The 16990-nt window shown below is 39.9% G+C and overlaps 1 protein-coding gene across 1 annotated transcript in view; it reads right to left on the reverse strand.

Moving 5' to 3' along the window:
* Positions 1 to 16990, reverse strand: part of DAPK1 (death associated protein kinase 1) — a 257141-nt gene that overhangs the window by 14250 nt on the left and 225901 nt on the right. Inside the window, exons 21-22 of the mRNA XM_082258253.1 lie at positions 11345 to 11533; positions 7133 to 7330 (exon numbers count right to left, since the gene is read on the reverse strand). Of these exons, the coding sequence (XP_082114379.1) occupies positions 7133 to 7330; positions 11345 to 11533 (387 nt within the window). The remainder of the gene's footprint in view (positions 1 to 7132; positions 7331 to 11344; positions 11534 to 16990) is intronic.

Here is a 16990-nt window from a genome sequence, read left to right on the forward strand (position 1 = left end):
AATCCGTCCACTTGTGTAAACAAAGCGGGCGGATCTCCTATGTGACAGACAGGGACAGATTACAGGATTCAGCATAGCTGAACCTGCGATCTGTGTGTCTGTCAGACAATCCCCTCCCCCCCACACACGTGAATAAGCATGAGGCATACATTTAACCCCTTGATCACCAATAAAGTTAACCCCTTCCCTGCCAGTGTCATTATTACAGTAACAGTGCATATTTATAGCACTGATTACTGTAGTAATGTCACTGGTCCCCCCAAAAGTGTCAAAAATGTCAGTTAGGGGTCCGATCTGTCCACCGCAATGTGGCAGTCCCGCAAAAAAAAAAAAAAAAAAAAAAATCGCAGATCGCTGCCATTATTAGTAAATAAAAAAATAAATAAAAATGACAAATCTTTCCCGTAGTTAGTAAACGCAATAACTTTTGCGCAAACTAATCAAAATACGCTTATGATTTTTTTTTTACCAAAAATATGTAGCAGATAACAAATTGGCCTAAAATGTTAAAGAATTTTGATTTTTAAATTTTTTTTGGGGAATGTTATATATCAGAATGTAAAAAATGTTTTTTTTTAAAAATTAAAAAAAAAAAAAAATTGCACAGGTGATCAAATACCCCCAAAAGAAAGCTCTATTTGTGGGGAAAAAAGTACATAAATTTAATTTGGGTACAGCGTCGCATGACCGCGCAATTGTCCGTAAAGCAGTAAAAAAATCGCAAAAAAAACCCTGGTCAGGAAGGGGGTAAAATCTTCCGGGGCTTAAAGCGGTTAAAAATACGCTCATTGAGGATTTTTTTGTCAAAGACATGTAGCTAAATACATTTTGGCCTAAATATATGACAAAAATTGAATATATTATATATTTTTTAACTGTCAAAGAAGAAAATGTAAATTTTTTCGCAAAATTTTCGCTCTTTTTTTATTAATATCGCAAAAAATGAAAAGCGCAGAGGTGATCAAATACCACCAAAAGGAAGCTCTGTTTGTGGGAAAAAAGGATGTAAATTTCGTTTGGGTACAGGGTCGCATGTCCGCGCAATTGTCAGTTAAAGTTGCAAAAAGTGGCCTGGACATAAAGCAGGAAAATTCTCCGGTGGTAAAGTGGTTAAATGGGGTCCACACCCTTGGACCTCTAGAGTACCCTGCTGGCAAACTCCTTGGGATAACAGCCAGGGTTCCATTATCAGGTTCCAGTGCCCAGATGGGTCACATTACAGGCAAGACCTCAAATCTTCCTGGCCGAGGCTCGGGGACCATCCTTTTAGCGCTTAGCTGGATGGATCCAATCAAAATGCCCCTAAACTGGGACATCATTCTTAGGATTGAAGAGCTTTAACAGCCATGACCACCTGACCAGCCAAGACACTGGTAAAAAACTGTATTGGAGGGGTTATATGGGAGGAACTTCCTGTCTATTGGTTGCCAGTGTCCATTCACCTAACAACCCAGATAGTTATAATTACCGGCTCTGTGTCCAGAGAGGTTAATAACTTAAAAGTAGAACTAAAGGCAAATTTTTTTTCTTTTTTGGATAGTCATCTGTGTCCCATTGAGCAGATTTTCCTTCACTTCCTGTTCCATAGCCAAAACAAGAAGTGAGAGGAAATCCATCCAAACTGAGGGAATCCCTGGTTGTCACAAGGGTTTGCAGAACTAGTGTCCCCATTGGAAGATTTCTCCTTTAAAAGACTGGATATCTGGACAGGTAACTGTCTTATTATTAAAAGTCAGCAGCTACAGTATTTGCAGCTGCTGACTTTTACAATTTTTTTTATTTCTAGGGTGAAGAACCACTTTAACCACTTAAGCCCCGGAAGATTTTACCCCCTTCCTGACCAGTTTTTTTTTGCGATTTTTTACTGCGTGACTTTAACGGACAATTGCGCGGTCGTGCGACGCTGTACCTAAACGAATTTGACGTCCTTTTTTCCCACAAACAGAGCTTTCTTTTGGTGGTATTTGATCACCTGTGCGATTTTTTGATCATGCGCTATAAACATAAAAAGAGCGTCAATTTTGCAAAAATAACAATATTTTTCACATTTTTTTATATGAAATTCCCCCCCCCCCCCCAAAAAAAAATGTAAAAATGAAAATTTTTTAACATTTCGGCCAATTTGTTTTATGCTACATATGTTTGGTAAAAAAAATAGCAAAAAGCGTATTTTGATTGGTTTGCGCAAAAGTTATCGCGTTTACCAACAAAGGGAAAGATTTTTGTCATTTTTGATGTTTTTTTTTTTTTTAACGAGTAATGGTGGCGATCTGCGATTTTTTTTTGCGGGACTGCGACATTGCGGCGGACAGATCGGACCCTTGACTGACATTTTTGACACTTTTAGGGGTACTAGTGACATTACTGCAGTAATCAGTGCTATACATATGCACTGTTACTGTAAAAATGACACTGGCAGGGAAGGGGTTAACTGTATTGGAGAGGGAGGGGTTAAGTGTGTCCTAGGGGCGTGTTTCTAACTGTGATGGAACATGGCTACGGGTGTAAAAACAGAGATCAACGGTCCTACATAGTAGAACCGTCTGATCTCCATTTTTACACAGGGGAGAATGACAGGCGGCTTGTTTACATTAGCCGCCTGCCTTTCTCCCTTCCCGGCGAACGATCGCGAGTGACCGGCGGACATCGGGTCCGCCGGTCACACGCACTGACTTGTCAGGGAATGAGCCAGGGCGGGTGCGCGCTCGCTATTGGCTCACAAGCCGGTGACAGGCTAGTGACGTACCGGTACGTCACTTTGCCTGGCCGGGGCTGACCGCCGCAGTATATGTACTTGGTTACCACTTGCCGACCAGCCGCCGTAGTTATACAGCAGCAGGTTGGCTCGGTTACGGGAAACGACGTACATGTACGTCGCTTTGTGTAGCAGTTAGTGTGGGCGCGCACATGCCAAATGGCTGCAGGGGGAGCCAATCAGCGGGTCCGGCGGCCGCGATGTCTGTCGGGCACCCGCGATCGCTCTCCACGAGACAGAACTGTGCTTTGCCGATGTAAACATGGCAGACAGATGTTCCGTCAGCGATGAACACAGGGATCTGGTGTTCCTTCTATTTAGGAACACAGGTTTCTGTGTTCATCCAGTGAGCCCATCCCCCACACAGTTAGAAAGCACCCTCTAGGGACGCACTTACCCTTTGATCGCCGCTGGTGTTAACCCCTTCCCTGCCAGTGTCATTATTACAGTAACAGTGCATATTTTTAGCACTGATTACTGTAGTAATTTCACTGGTCCACCCAAAAGTGTCAGTTAGGTGTCTGATCTGTCCGCCGCAATGTCGCAGTCTCGCTAAAAATCACTGATCCCTGCCATTACTAGTAAAAACATAAATAAATAAAAATAACAAATCTATTCCATAGTTTGTAGAAGAAGCGATAACTTTTGTGGAAACCACCAAAAATATGTAACAGAATACATATTGGCCTAAAATGACAAAAAAAAAATATATATTTTTTTTTATTGGGAATGTTTTATAGCAGAACGTAAAAAATATTGTTTTTTTTTCAGAATGGTCGCTATTTTTTTGTTCATAGCGCAAAAAAATAAAAAACCGCAGAGGTGATCAAATACCACTAAAAGAAAGCTCTGTTTGTGGGGAAAAAAAGGACATCAATTTTATTTGGGTATAGGGTCGCACGACCGCGCAATTGTCAGTTAAAGCAACGCAGTGCTGTATCGCAAAAAATGACCTGGCCATTAAGGGGGTAAAACCTTCAGGTTCTTAAGCGGGTATTTCCAGCTGCTAAAACTCTTCCTTGTAGAATATCTCTGATTGTCACCAGTGGCTCATACACTTTCAGACTGGGCTCCACAGCTCTTAAACATGTAACAGAAAACTGAACAACAGGCATGTAACCGTTATCAAGCAAATGCAGTGCAAGATAAGTTACTTTTACCCTAAAAGCCAATTAAATACAGTATGATTGCTTAAATATCTTATACTGATGAACAAGCTCTCTGTTAATAGATGAAAGCATCCCATTTATGTTGCAATGCTCAATTTTTAAAGTGTGAAATAGTTCCCTGGGAAAGTACCAGAAAACCGCTCCTTGAGCAGTGCTTTATTGGATATACCCCGCTAAGCCAGCTCAGTGAATTTGATTACACTTAGAAAACATAAGCTGAGAAAGTGATCCGATGGTGCGGAAAATCAGGATTAGTGCTTAAAGTGTTCATGTTTAGTGACCTCATGTGGTGACTACAGGGACAAACAACAATATTTACTTGAAAACATGCAAGGTCACAAACAGTATTTAATAGAAAAAGATATCTGGTATAATAATTGCACATGGAATTCAGAAAGTAGAGATGACTAAAGGCAGCTTGTTCATAATACAGGGTACTGTTCGGAATCTTCCCAGGAAAGGAGTGCTTCTCATGTATATCTATAGGAGATCCTCCAGACAGAATAACTACCTGGATATTTGGGCAGGGATACAGGTTCTGTTCTTCAAAGTCCTGCTGCTTTAGGGCTTAACATAACCTGGCCAAACACTGGTAGATTTCTGAATGAACATTTGTATGAAATGAACATCTGTACATTTGAGGACTTGACCAATTTAGATTAAAAAAAAGTTTGCTTTTGCAGTGAATTTGAACCTGCGAAGGGAAGAATTGACCTATAAACATAAGGACTGCTCGAAGAAATATTAAAACATGGACTCTCTATGGCTGTCCTCTACTGAGTCAACCCATGACTCACCCTTTGTAGAAGTTGATTTAGAGGGATAGTCAGTCGCTCTGCCTGTAATGTACTAAACGTGGACCTTATATCTGTACTTTGATAACAAGCAACCCGTATGTGCATTAGTTCCTTGGCAGAGGGTCTTGGAATCGCTCTCACTTAGATGTGCTTCTCTACTTTAATATTTTGTACCACTCTGGATTGCACAATGTCCTCACTTTTACGCTGGATATAGAACTGTTGTTTATCTAATTTGTTATTCCTTTATTTTTTCTTTGATTTTGTGATACATGGTGTCTTGTTTGTATGAATATTTTTTCAATAAAAACGACCCAATTTAAAAAAAAAAAAAAAAAAGTTTGCTTTTAATATTTGATTTTAGAGTGAATGGACTTTCTCGAATGAAAACCACTTTCACTGTTAGAACAAGACAAAATATTCCACCCCGCTCCTTTGAATTTTCTCATGACCGCAGTTAAATGTTCTTAAATTATGCTTTTCAAACAAAATTCTACTAGAGTATGGCCAACCCAAGTGACCTGCCCCAAAATCTGCACCAGGATAACTCCCTCTGAAGAATTAGAGCTACGAGTTAGGCCCCTTTTACACATGCTGTCCGTTTGTCCGTTTTTCATCTATCCGTTGACGGATGAAAAACGGACATTAATGTATCTCTATGTAAAAACGGATGACAACGGATGATCATCAGTTAACATCCTTTTTCATCCGCTTCCGTTAATGTCCGTTTTTTGAACGTATGAATGCCCTATTTTTCATCTGTCAAAAAAACGGATCGGATGAAAAACGGATGACAACGGATGAAAAACAGATAACTGATGAAAAACGGATAACAACTGATGAAAAACGGATAACAACTGACGAAAAACAGATGACAACTGACGAAAAACAGATGACAACTGATGAAAAACAGATGATAACTGATGAAAAACAGATAACTGATGAAAAACAGATAACTGATGAAAAACAGATAACTGATGAAAAACGGATAACAACTGACGAAAAACGGATGAAAAACGGATAACAACTGACGAAAAACGGATAACAACTGACGAAAAATAGATAACAACTGACGAAAAATAGATAACAACTGACGAAAAACAGATAACAACTGACGAAAAACGGATGAAAAACAGATAGCAACTGACGAAAAACGGATGAAAAACGGATGACAACTGATGAAAAACAGATAACTGATGAAAAACAGATAACAACTGATGAAAAACGGATGAAAAACAGATAGCAACTGACGAAAAACGGATAACAACTGACGAAAAACGGATAACAACTGACGAAAAATGGACGAAAAACGGATAACAACTGACGAAAAACAGATAACAACTGACGAAAAACAGATAACAACTGACGAAAAACGGATGAAAAACAGATAGCAACTGACGAAAAACGGATAACAACTGCCGAAAAACGGATAACAACTGACGAAAAACGGATAACAACTGACGAAAAATGGACGAAAAACGGATAACAACTGACGAAAAACAGATAACAACTGACGAAAAACAGATAACAACTGACGAAAAACAGATAACAACTGACGAAAAACAGATAACAACTGACGAAAAACGGATGAAAAACAGATAGCAACTGATGAAAAACGGATGAAAAACGGACGACAACTGATGAAAAACAGATAACTGATGAAAAACAGATAACAACTGACGAAAAACGGATGAAAAACAGATAACAACTGACGAAAAACGGATGAAAAACGGATAACAACTGACGAAAAACGGATAACAACTGACGAAAAACGGATAACAACTGACGAAAAACGAACAACTGACGAAAAACAGATGAAAAACGGATAACAACTGACGAAAAACGGATAACAACTGACGAAAAACGGATAACAACTGACGAAAAACGGATAACAACTGACAAAAAACGGATGAAAAACGGATAACAACTGTCGAAAAACGGATAACAACTGTCGAAAAACGGATAACAACTGACGAAAAACGGATAACAACTGACGAAAAACGGATAACAACTGACGAAAAACGGATAACAACTGACGAAAAACGGATGAAAAACGGATAACAACTGTCGAAAAACGGATAACAACTGACGAAAAACGGATGAAAAACGGATAACAACTGACGAAAAACGGATGAAAAACGGATAACAACTGACGAAAAATGGAAGACAACTGATGAAAAACGGATGAAAAATGGATAGAAAACTGATACATTTTGACGTGACTGAACTGATGAACTGAACGGACCGTATGTGTGAAAGGGGCCTTAACGGGAATGGGTAATATCAATGCAAAGTAAACATATCTTGGAAAGCAGACAGAGATGTCCACCAAATTTATTGCAGCATAAGGGGTGCATTCTTTCTCTCTCTTAAATAAAAAAAAAAAAAAAAAAAAAATCACAGTGACATACCTATTGGCTCCTCCACGGGCATAAGTGACTTCAGAAAATTTAGCCAGAATATAACCTGATTTAACTGGATCTCATATGGCTCTTCAAGGCTGAAAACAACCATATGAATTGATGAGGGGTCATTCACAGCAAAATAGTCATAGCTGCAGTAGTAGGTAGGGTTTCCAGAAAACTCCCAGACACTGAAATCTCCTACACCTATGAAAAGGGGAAAATAAAGCAGGATGGATTAAACAAAGGCGCTATAAACACACCACAGTCAAATACAATGCATGTTAGTTAGTGTGTGCTGGCTCCAAATAGAATTTGTGTATGCACAGTTATGTAAGGCATGACCTGCAAGATGTGTTGGTGCTATTCAAAACTGAAAATAAAATACATACCAGTACAAACTCCTACACGAGACTGGTGAGCTAAGAGTTTGACTTCATACAGGAAAAAAGTAAAAGTATACTGACCACTATACATCCCTGGCATAAAAGTGCCAAGTACTGACCATCTATGCTTCCCTAGCTTGAGATATATAAAAGGTGCTTACCACTTTACACCCTGGACATGATAATGGCTGGTGCTGACCATCTATACCAGTCTATTCTGTTGCATTGAAATATATAGGGAAAAACTGCTGTACTTCCCCAATATGACAAATTTTTCTACTGACTGCTTGGTTTGGTTTTAATACATGTATGGAGCACATTACTGCTATACCAAAGTATAGTCCCACCACCATATAAATTTTGCATGCGCTTGTGCTTCTTCCTCGTCCTTCCTATTACAATACAATCATAGGTGTTTTACCACGTTTCAAAAATGCGCACACACTGGATACAAATGACCCCTTAATGTAAGGAGGTCATGTGCTTTTTTTTCAACCAACCGTGAGATATTCGGTAATCCCATTCTGAATATTTTCTGGTCCTTCTGCTCATACCTTGGTACCCTTTATTCTTTTTCAGCTGGAGATGCCAGAGGGGGCGAAATGTGTTGAGGCAGGAATACAATAGTAATTTCTAGTCTTGCGGTGACCACACTTCCAGGGCCAAGTCCTGGGCTTTGCAGTGCACACCAGCTCCGGGAATCAGAGCGGTGAAGCAGTTGCTTTCCATAAAGGCTGTCTATATTGGTGCCGATGTGTGGGCACTAGAAAATGTGAGTGGTACATACTTGCTGTTTTTATATATCACAATTTATTAAGAAATACTGCACTTGTCATTTACCATCTATGATAGAGGAATATAAAGGGTACCAAGAAGAGCAGAAGGACTGGGGATTATACAGATCAAGATACAGTGGGTACGGAAAGTATTCAGACCCCCTTAAATTTTCCACTCTTTGTTATATTGCAGCCATTTGCTAAAATCATTTAAGTTCATTCTTCTTCCTCATGAATGTACACATAGCACCCCATACTGACAGAAAAACACAGAATTGTTGACATTGTTGCAGATTTATTAAAAAAGAAAAACTGAAATATCACATGGTCCTAAGTATTCAGACCCTTTGCTCAGTATTTAGTAGAAGCCCCCTTTTGATCTAATACAGCCAGGAGTCTTTTTGGGAAAGATGCAACAAGTCTTTCACACCTGGATTTGGGGATCCTCTGCCATTCCTCCTTGCAGATCCTCTCCAGTTCTGTCAGGTTGGATGGTAAACGTTGGTGGACAGCCATTTTTAGGTCTCTCCAGAGATGCTCAATTGGGTTTAAGTCAGGGCTCTGGCTGGGCCATTCAAGAACAGTCACGGAGTTGTTGTAAAGCCACTCCTTCGTTATTTTAGCTGTGTGCTTAGGGTCATTGTCTTGTTGGAAGGTAAACCTTCGGCCCAGTCTGAGGTCCAGAGCACTCTGGAGAAGGTTTTCGTCCAGGATATCCCTGTACTTGGCCGCATTCATCTTTCCCTCGATTGCAACCAGTCGTCCTGTCCCTGCAGCTGAAAAACACCCCCACAGCATGATGCTGCCACCACCATGCTTCACTGTTGGGACTGTATTAGACAGGTGATGAGCAGTGCCTGGTTTTCTCCACACATACCGCTTAGAATTAAGGCCAAAAAGTTCTATTTTGGTCTCATCAGACCAGAGAATCTTATTTCTCACCATCTTGGAGTCCTTCAGGTGTTTTTTAGCAAACTCCATGCGGGCTTTCATGTGTCTTACACTGAGGAGAGGCTTCCGTCTGGCCACTCTGCCATAAAGCCCCGACTGGTGGAGGGCTGCAGTGATGGTTGACTTTCTACAACTTTCTCCCATCTCCTGACTGCATCTCTGGAGCTCAGCCATAGTGATCTTTGGGTTCTTCTTTACCTCTTTACGTCTTCCATTTGAGGATTATGGAGGCCACTGTGCTCTTAGGAACCTTAAGTGCAGCAGAAATCTTTTTGTAACCTTGGCCAGATCTGTGCCTTGCCACAATTCTGTCTCTGAGCTCTTCAGGCAGTTCCTTTGACCTCATGATTCTCATTTGCTCTGACATGCATTCTGATCTGGAAGGTCTTATATATAGACAGGTGTGTGGCTTTCCTAATCAAGTCCAATCAGTATAATCAAACACAGCTGGACTCAAATGAAGGTGTAGAACCATCTCAAGGATGATCAGAAGAAATGGAAAGCACCCGAGTTAAATATATGAGTGTCACAGCAAAGGGTCTGAATACTTAGGACCATGTGATATTTCAGTTTTTCTTTTTTAATAAATCTGCAACAATGTCAACAATTCTGTGTTTTTCTGTCAGTATGGGGTGCTATGTGTACATTCATGAGGAAGAAGAATGAACCTAAATGATTTTAGCAAATGGCTGCAATATGACAAAGAGTGGAAAATTTAAGGGGGTCTGAATACTTTCCGTACCCACTGTATGTTAATGCCCACTTTTTTGCCACCACATACACTATAATACCAGAAGTATTAGGGCGCCTTCCTTTACACACATGAAGTTTAATGGCATCCCAGTCTTAGTCTGTAGGGTTCAATATTGAGTTGGCCCACCCTTTGCAGCTATAACTCCTCTGGGAAGGCTGTCCACAAGGTTTAGGAGTGTGTCCATGGGAATGTTTGACCATTCTTTCAGAAGCACATTTGTGAGGTCAAGCACTGATGTTGGAGGACAAGGCCTGGCTCACAGTCTGGTCTAATTCATCCCAAAGGTGTTATATTGGGTTGAGATCAGGACTCTGTGCAGGCCAGTCAAATTTCTCCACCCCAAACTTGCTCATCCATGTCTTTATGGACCTTGCTTTGTGCACTGGTGCACAGTCATGTTGGAACAGGAAGGGCCATCCCCAAACTGTTTCCACAAAGTAGGGGGCATGAAATTGTCCAAAATGTCTTGGTATGCTGACGCCTTAAGACAGTGGTTCTCAACACCTGTCCTCAGGACCCACTAACAGGCCAGGTTTGCGAGATAATTAAAATACATCGCAAGCGATATCATTTGCTGCTCAGTGATTGCAGTATTCTAGTCTGCATCTCCCCAAGGAAATACTTAAAATCTGGCCTGTTAGTGGGTCCTGAGGACAGGAGTTGAGAACCACTGCCTTAGAGTTCCCTTCACTGGAACTAAGGGGCCAAGCCCAACCTCGGAAAAACAACCCCACACCATAATCCCCCCTCCATCAAATGATTTGGACCAGTGCACAATGCAAGGTCCTGACCTCAACCAGATAGAAACCTTTGGGATGAATTAGAGCGGAGACTGCAAGCCAGGCCTTGTTGTCCAACATCAGTACCTGACCTCACAAATCTTTTGGAAGAATGGTCAAACATTCCCATAGACACACTCCTAAACCTTGTGGACAGCCTTCCCAGAAGCATTGCAAAGGGTGAGCCAACTCAATATTGAACCCTACGGACTAAGATTGGGATGCCATTAAAGTTCATGTGTGTAAAAGGCAGGCGTCCCGATACCTTTGACAATATAGTGTATATTTATTAAGCACTGGTTTATTGAAGTTTTGATGTGATCATGTATTGCACCTTCCTTTTCTTGTTATTTCTAGTGCACAAGTGTTATTACACTAAAGGAGCAGCTGCACATTTTTTGATTTAACTAGGGATTTTCATATTTGTATGCACATTTGCTTTTTGTTCTTTGAGGAAGGTGCCACCTATCAAACATTTTTTTTTATTTATCTTCAAATAAAAATGTCAGCTAACAATTACCATCAGCAAGAAACCAATCGACTATAGATATTAAAAATAAGAACCTTGTACATACCATTGAGATTGGCATTCTGGATGTCAATAGCTTTGGTGGACTGGTCATCGATAGAACAGTGAGGATGATTGGATGGGGAAACGAACACCTCCAGGACCCCTTTTGTCAGGCCTGGCTCAAACATCATGCTCCGACTTCTCACACTTACATTCTCACAGCCAGGGTATAGATCACAAATGCTTACTGAAACTAAGTACACAAGAAAATGGTTAGAAAATACTGCCCAGAGCCTTATTGAAATGTGTCGGTCATAAATGCATAATATGCTGCAGTTATTAATAAACTGTTGCACAGGGAGGATGGGACTGATTTATCAATTTCTGGAAGAACTTATAAATTGTAAACCAATCAGGTTCTCCATTTCATTCTTCCAGTAGAGTTCTGAAAATGAAAGAAAACCTGGAAGCTGTGGGTACCACACACTGGTAGATGCGCAATTTTAGAGAAAGTAATAATAAAAAAAAACAAAAAACGATATGCTCACTTAACTTATGGTTTTAATCTAGCTCCATATTCTTAACTCTGTTGTATATGAACACCTCAAACAGGAAGTCATATGTACCATACACAAACAGAAAAACAAATCAGGCAGGATTCCCAGAGGTACCTGGATGCAGGATGGCATCACTACTTACAGTATCTTAATGCTCCAGCAAAACAATCAGTGGGGCATGTCAGGAGTCTTTCTGCTAAGAGAGATTTTAGATTACCACTACTTACAATATGAGCTACTGAAAGCTTCCCTAAGCACAGAAATATTATGTTTAAAGGCTTTCAATTTAATTCATTTTGAGTAAATACTATACAGCAATAATTTGCAATTTTGTTTTCTTTTTTTAACTTAAAGTGTTTGTTACCCTTAAAAAAAGAAAAAAAAAATAGAGATCCTGTTTCCTTATAACAGGTTAAACAGCCCAGTGCTTGTACTGTCGAACCTGCCCCTCTGGAAAGTGTAAAAAACCTGGCTGATCCTGACACTTCCTGTGTCCCCCTCTCTGTGCAGTCCACGATTACCATGGCTAATGAGCCCTGACCACCGTGGTCAGCCTTCACGCCTCCGTCAACTGTAGCTCTCCTCTCTCCCCTCCCCTTCCTGCCTGTCTGTGTCCCTGTCTCCACCCCCCCCCCATTAATAAACCCGTTAAATGTCACTGCCAGCCCCTCTCTGTTAAGCTCCTATCCTGCATTGTATACCTGCTTGTAAGAAACAATGCCTCTAAATATCTTTATGAGAAGTGTCTTTAGGTCGATCACATGACTCCCGGCCGCCCTGATAACACAATCCAGAGTTACAGCAGGAAGAGCTGAGCTGTGTGTGCAGATCACAAGGCCTGAAATCAATCCCAAGCAGTTTATCCTTTAGAGAAGGCAAACATTGCCTTGGTGTAACTCATGGGAAATAACAAAGCCATACTGTCTGTGTCTTAGGAAACAGAAATATTCTGTACTGTGCCTTATCAAGCATAGGAAAAGGTCAAATGATGCCACGGAAAGCATAACAAACATAATATGATTTATTGCTTTAGCTCTTATCTATAATTTCATTCCGGTTATAAAATGTAACAGGTATTACTTTCATGCAGAGGTATAAAGGGAAGCTGGAATAAATTAACATATTTCTAACAAATAATTCTGTACATGCAGTACTAGGGTTTTGAAGAGAAAGACACCTTAAAACCAAGAATGCCTGAGAAAACCTCTACTATGAAAACAATATAAATGTGCTTACCTATGAACTACATTCAATGCATGCTGTAAGGTCCTTCACATGCTTTCAAGGTAACACAGTAATGTTATACTGGACTGTTTTGTTTAGATGTGCATATACTGTAGCTCTAGCATGGGTGCTCAAACTGTAGCCCTACAGCTGTTGAAGAACTACTAGTCCCATGAGGCATTGCAAGGCTGACCGTTACAAGCATGACTCCCAAAGGCAGAGGTGTGATGGGACTTTTAGCTCTGCAACAGCTGGAGGGCCATAGGTTGAGCACCCATACAACCTTTCCCTAAACTAAGGCATGCCTCAAGAATGGTGATCAAACATTGCCAACTTATTCCTTACGTGTTGCTTTAACCTCTCCACATTAGTGAGCTGTGATAACAGTTACAAAGCACAGGGCATCAAACACATTCTAGTGTCTGGAATTAAACTAAACAAGCTGGCTATACAAATAAACCTAAGATTTTTGTACCCTTTGTGGCCTTGGATCGGCTTTAATATATATACATCATTGCATAAGAACTTAGGCTGTAACCAAACATCAACAATGCTCAACTATTTCCCAATATGAGTCAAGGAGAACATTGCAGATAATCAGTAAGGTCCTTCAAAGAGTGATTGGCAGCCTAAAGTTGTCTGCACTCTGCACCTCTTGTGTGTGGATGCGGTCCTTACATAGAAGCTGATCACACTGGTCTTTCAAAGCAGATTTGTTTTTTGTTTTGTGTTTTTTAAATTCTTTTTATTTCAATATGTGCATAAAAACGAACATTCCAAACATCCTTTCAACAAAGGGACAAAACAATATAAAATAAAAAAATTATACAATATCCAAATAATTATCTGTTTACTTAGTATTCATAATCTCTTTATGCCAAGGTATATCCATTTAGCTTAATTGAATGAACATTCCAAACGTCCTTTTAACAAAGGGACAAAAAAATATAAAATAAAAAAATTATACAATATCCAAATAGTTATTTGTTTACTTATTATTCATAATCTCTTTATGCCAAGGTATATCCATTTAGCTTAATTGATCGCCGTTGTCCTGGTGTGCCCCAACCCCTTGCTTCATTGCATTCATAGAATATCCTCTTAGTTATCTCCTTATATTCAACCATTGGTTAATGTTGATTGACACCAATTATCCCAAATTTTATTATATTTCGTTGAGCATCCTCTATGCATATGCAATACTTTTTCAAATGGTAAAATCTGATGTACCGCTCTTATCCAGTTCTTAACAGCAGGGGGCTTCACTTGAATCCACTTAACTGTGATTGTTTTCCTTGCCATAAACAGCGTTTCTCTAAGCATTATCTTGTGATATCTAGACCATGTTATTTCATCTAATATACCCAGCAAACAGGTTTCTGGGGTCAAAGGTACAGGCATATTCAGGACAGAGGATAATATTTGAATTATTTCCTGCCAGAATCTTGATATCACTGGACAAAACCACATAATATGTATAAAGTCTGCCCGCTTAGCACTGCATCTCAAACATTTAGGAGATGCAATGCTTTGCATTGCATAAAGTCTACTTGGAGAGAGATATGATTGATGTAGCATATATAATTGTATTAACCTATTGTTTGCTGCTGGTGATACATATAAATGGGATGAACAGGCTTCTTCCCAATCTTCGTCAGTTAAATTGGGAATTATTTCCTGCCATTTTGTTCTTATTGCCAAGGGATTCATTCCTGAATTAACCCTGGTTAAATGTGCATATATTTTAGAGATTAATCCTTTAGGGTTCAAAGCAGATTTGTAACTGGCTATAGCAAGTTCCTGCTCTCAATATCACTTTTGTCTATAATATAACTCACTAAGGGGTAACAAAGCACCAGATCTGCAAAACGAGAAAAGACGCTTCTAACACACAATTCTTCTGTATTACTTATCTCATGAGAAGTTGTCTGATAAAGGATTTGTTATATAATGTTAAAGTAATTGAGGTCTTAAAACATGCAAAGGTGACTGTGGCTGCGTTTGTTTAAAACCTCATACTGAATAATTAAAGCACATTAGCACATCTCAGCTATTTTCCATTTCTTTGCCACTTACACTTAAGGGGTCTTCCCCTTCTTGAATTGACCTCTGTTCATTGGAACAAAGCCAACATGTTCAGTGTGATGAATAGGCGCTTGTGCAGCTGTGCTGCCTTCCACGGTAAGAAATCACTGGATTAAAAGCATTTTCATTTGTAACTCAAGCACTTTACTTAGCATGACTTGAGTGTCAGAGTCATTATATCATGCATTGTTATTACTACGCACCAGCACTAGAATACAAATCACTCCAATAGAAGTTGCCCCATTTGTCACTGAGTAGAAACTCTAGAAGCTCTGGAATCTGCTCCCTCATCTAGCATAGGTATTCATTGCTGGTTTTGTGCTACCCACTTAACGCAATTAATCTAATAGAGCCTGAAAACGTTTTAAAGGAGTTTCCTACTTTACATACAGTTTTCATCAAGCTCACAAATCTCTTAATAGCTGAAAGATGCAAGTACAATTCCTTTAGAGCTCTTTCACAAATGTATGGATTAGGAAAAATGAAGAAACGTTTATTAACATGCCTATAGCGCTTATGACGCATTTTGATGCCTTTTAAAAAAGCATCAAGAAAACATGTTAAACACCCATGTGTTGATGTGCTTTGAGGCATGGGTAGGATGTGGTGTCTCCAAAACGATGCGGTGTATAAAACACCTTTCTCCTGCACTCAAAATCCAAGCTCCCCGACTACTCTTCCCACGGGACTCTCATATGGCGTCTCTGATGGTCTTGCTGCCCTAAAGGACTGGGGTAGTCCAAAGGTACTGCAAACAAAAACACAAAGAAGGGCGCACCGACCTAGCACATTATCCTCAATATTGGCTTTATTGATAAAACATAAAATTGGCTACTCACAAACAGAGGTGAAAATCAATCATATCAAACTCAATCGCTTGAGTGTGAGGAGTAGTCCATACAAGTGTCTGAGCCACTGGCTCTGAGGAAGAGGCGAATGCCTTGAAACGCGTCAGCCGACATCCAATTAGGACAATGGACACTTGTATGGACTACTCCTAACACTCAAGTGATTGAGTTTGATATGATCAATTTTCACCTCTGTTTGTGAGTAGCCAATTTTATGTTTTATCAATAAAGCCAATGTTGAGGATAATGCGCTAGGTCAGTGCGCTCTTCTTTGTGTTTCTTAGTTTGTAGGATGTGGTGTGATAGAAGACATTTTTGTGAATTCTCTGCAGGACGGATTTGTATACATATATGATCTCTGACACTTGGCTTGGTCCAGCTTAAGATGATCATGGAAAGATCATCACAGTCACTTGCTGGCACTGACTTTTTGCTGACACAAAAAGCTTTGCCACTGGAAATAATGTACAATGCCTCTGCTCCTGCCTGGCATTGCAATTATTGCTTGCTGGTTGATGCTATTTGCCTGCATACAGAAAGAAATGGTGTTACCATACGGCTGCTCTGTACAAGCAGGAAGTGACCGGAGCTGCTCTGTTTTAGTTCTCTCTTATTTCTTAGTGAATTCTGGGATACAGGAGCCTCCACTGCCTCTCCCCCAGCACCCAACGAACACTTTAACTACTTCACTAATGTGCCTTAAATGCGATCGGTGCGGTTAAGGTGCACTACAATGAAATACTAGTGGCAGCTGACAAATGGCAATGTCTCATGTAAATAAAGGGTTGGTGAAATTCTCGCGCTGTCTCTCTAATTATTGTCTAAAATATACCACCTTTAATGCCGCAGGTACTAAAATTGGTAACCTACACAATTCAGATAAATATAGTTGGGGGGAGTACCGCGCTTTAAAGTGCTTAATACAACATAGGTCAAATTATATACATATGTGAAAAAGTGCCTTAGTGCTTCTTAAATACAATATTAATAAATTAT

Source organism: Pelophylax lessonae, assembly GCF_965119305.1.
Source record: "Pelophylax lessonae genome assembly, chromosome: 1".
Classification (NCBI taxonomy): domain Eukaryota; kingdom Metazoa; phylum Chordata; class Amphibia; order Anura; family Ranidae; genus Pelophylax; species Pelophylax lessonae.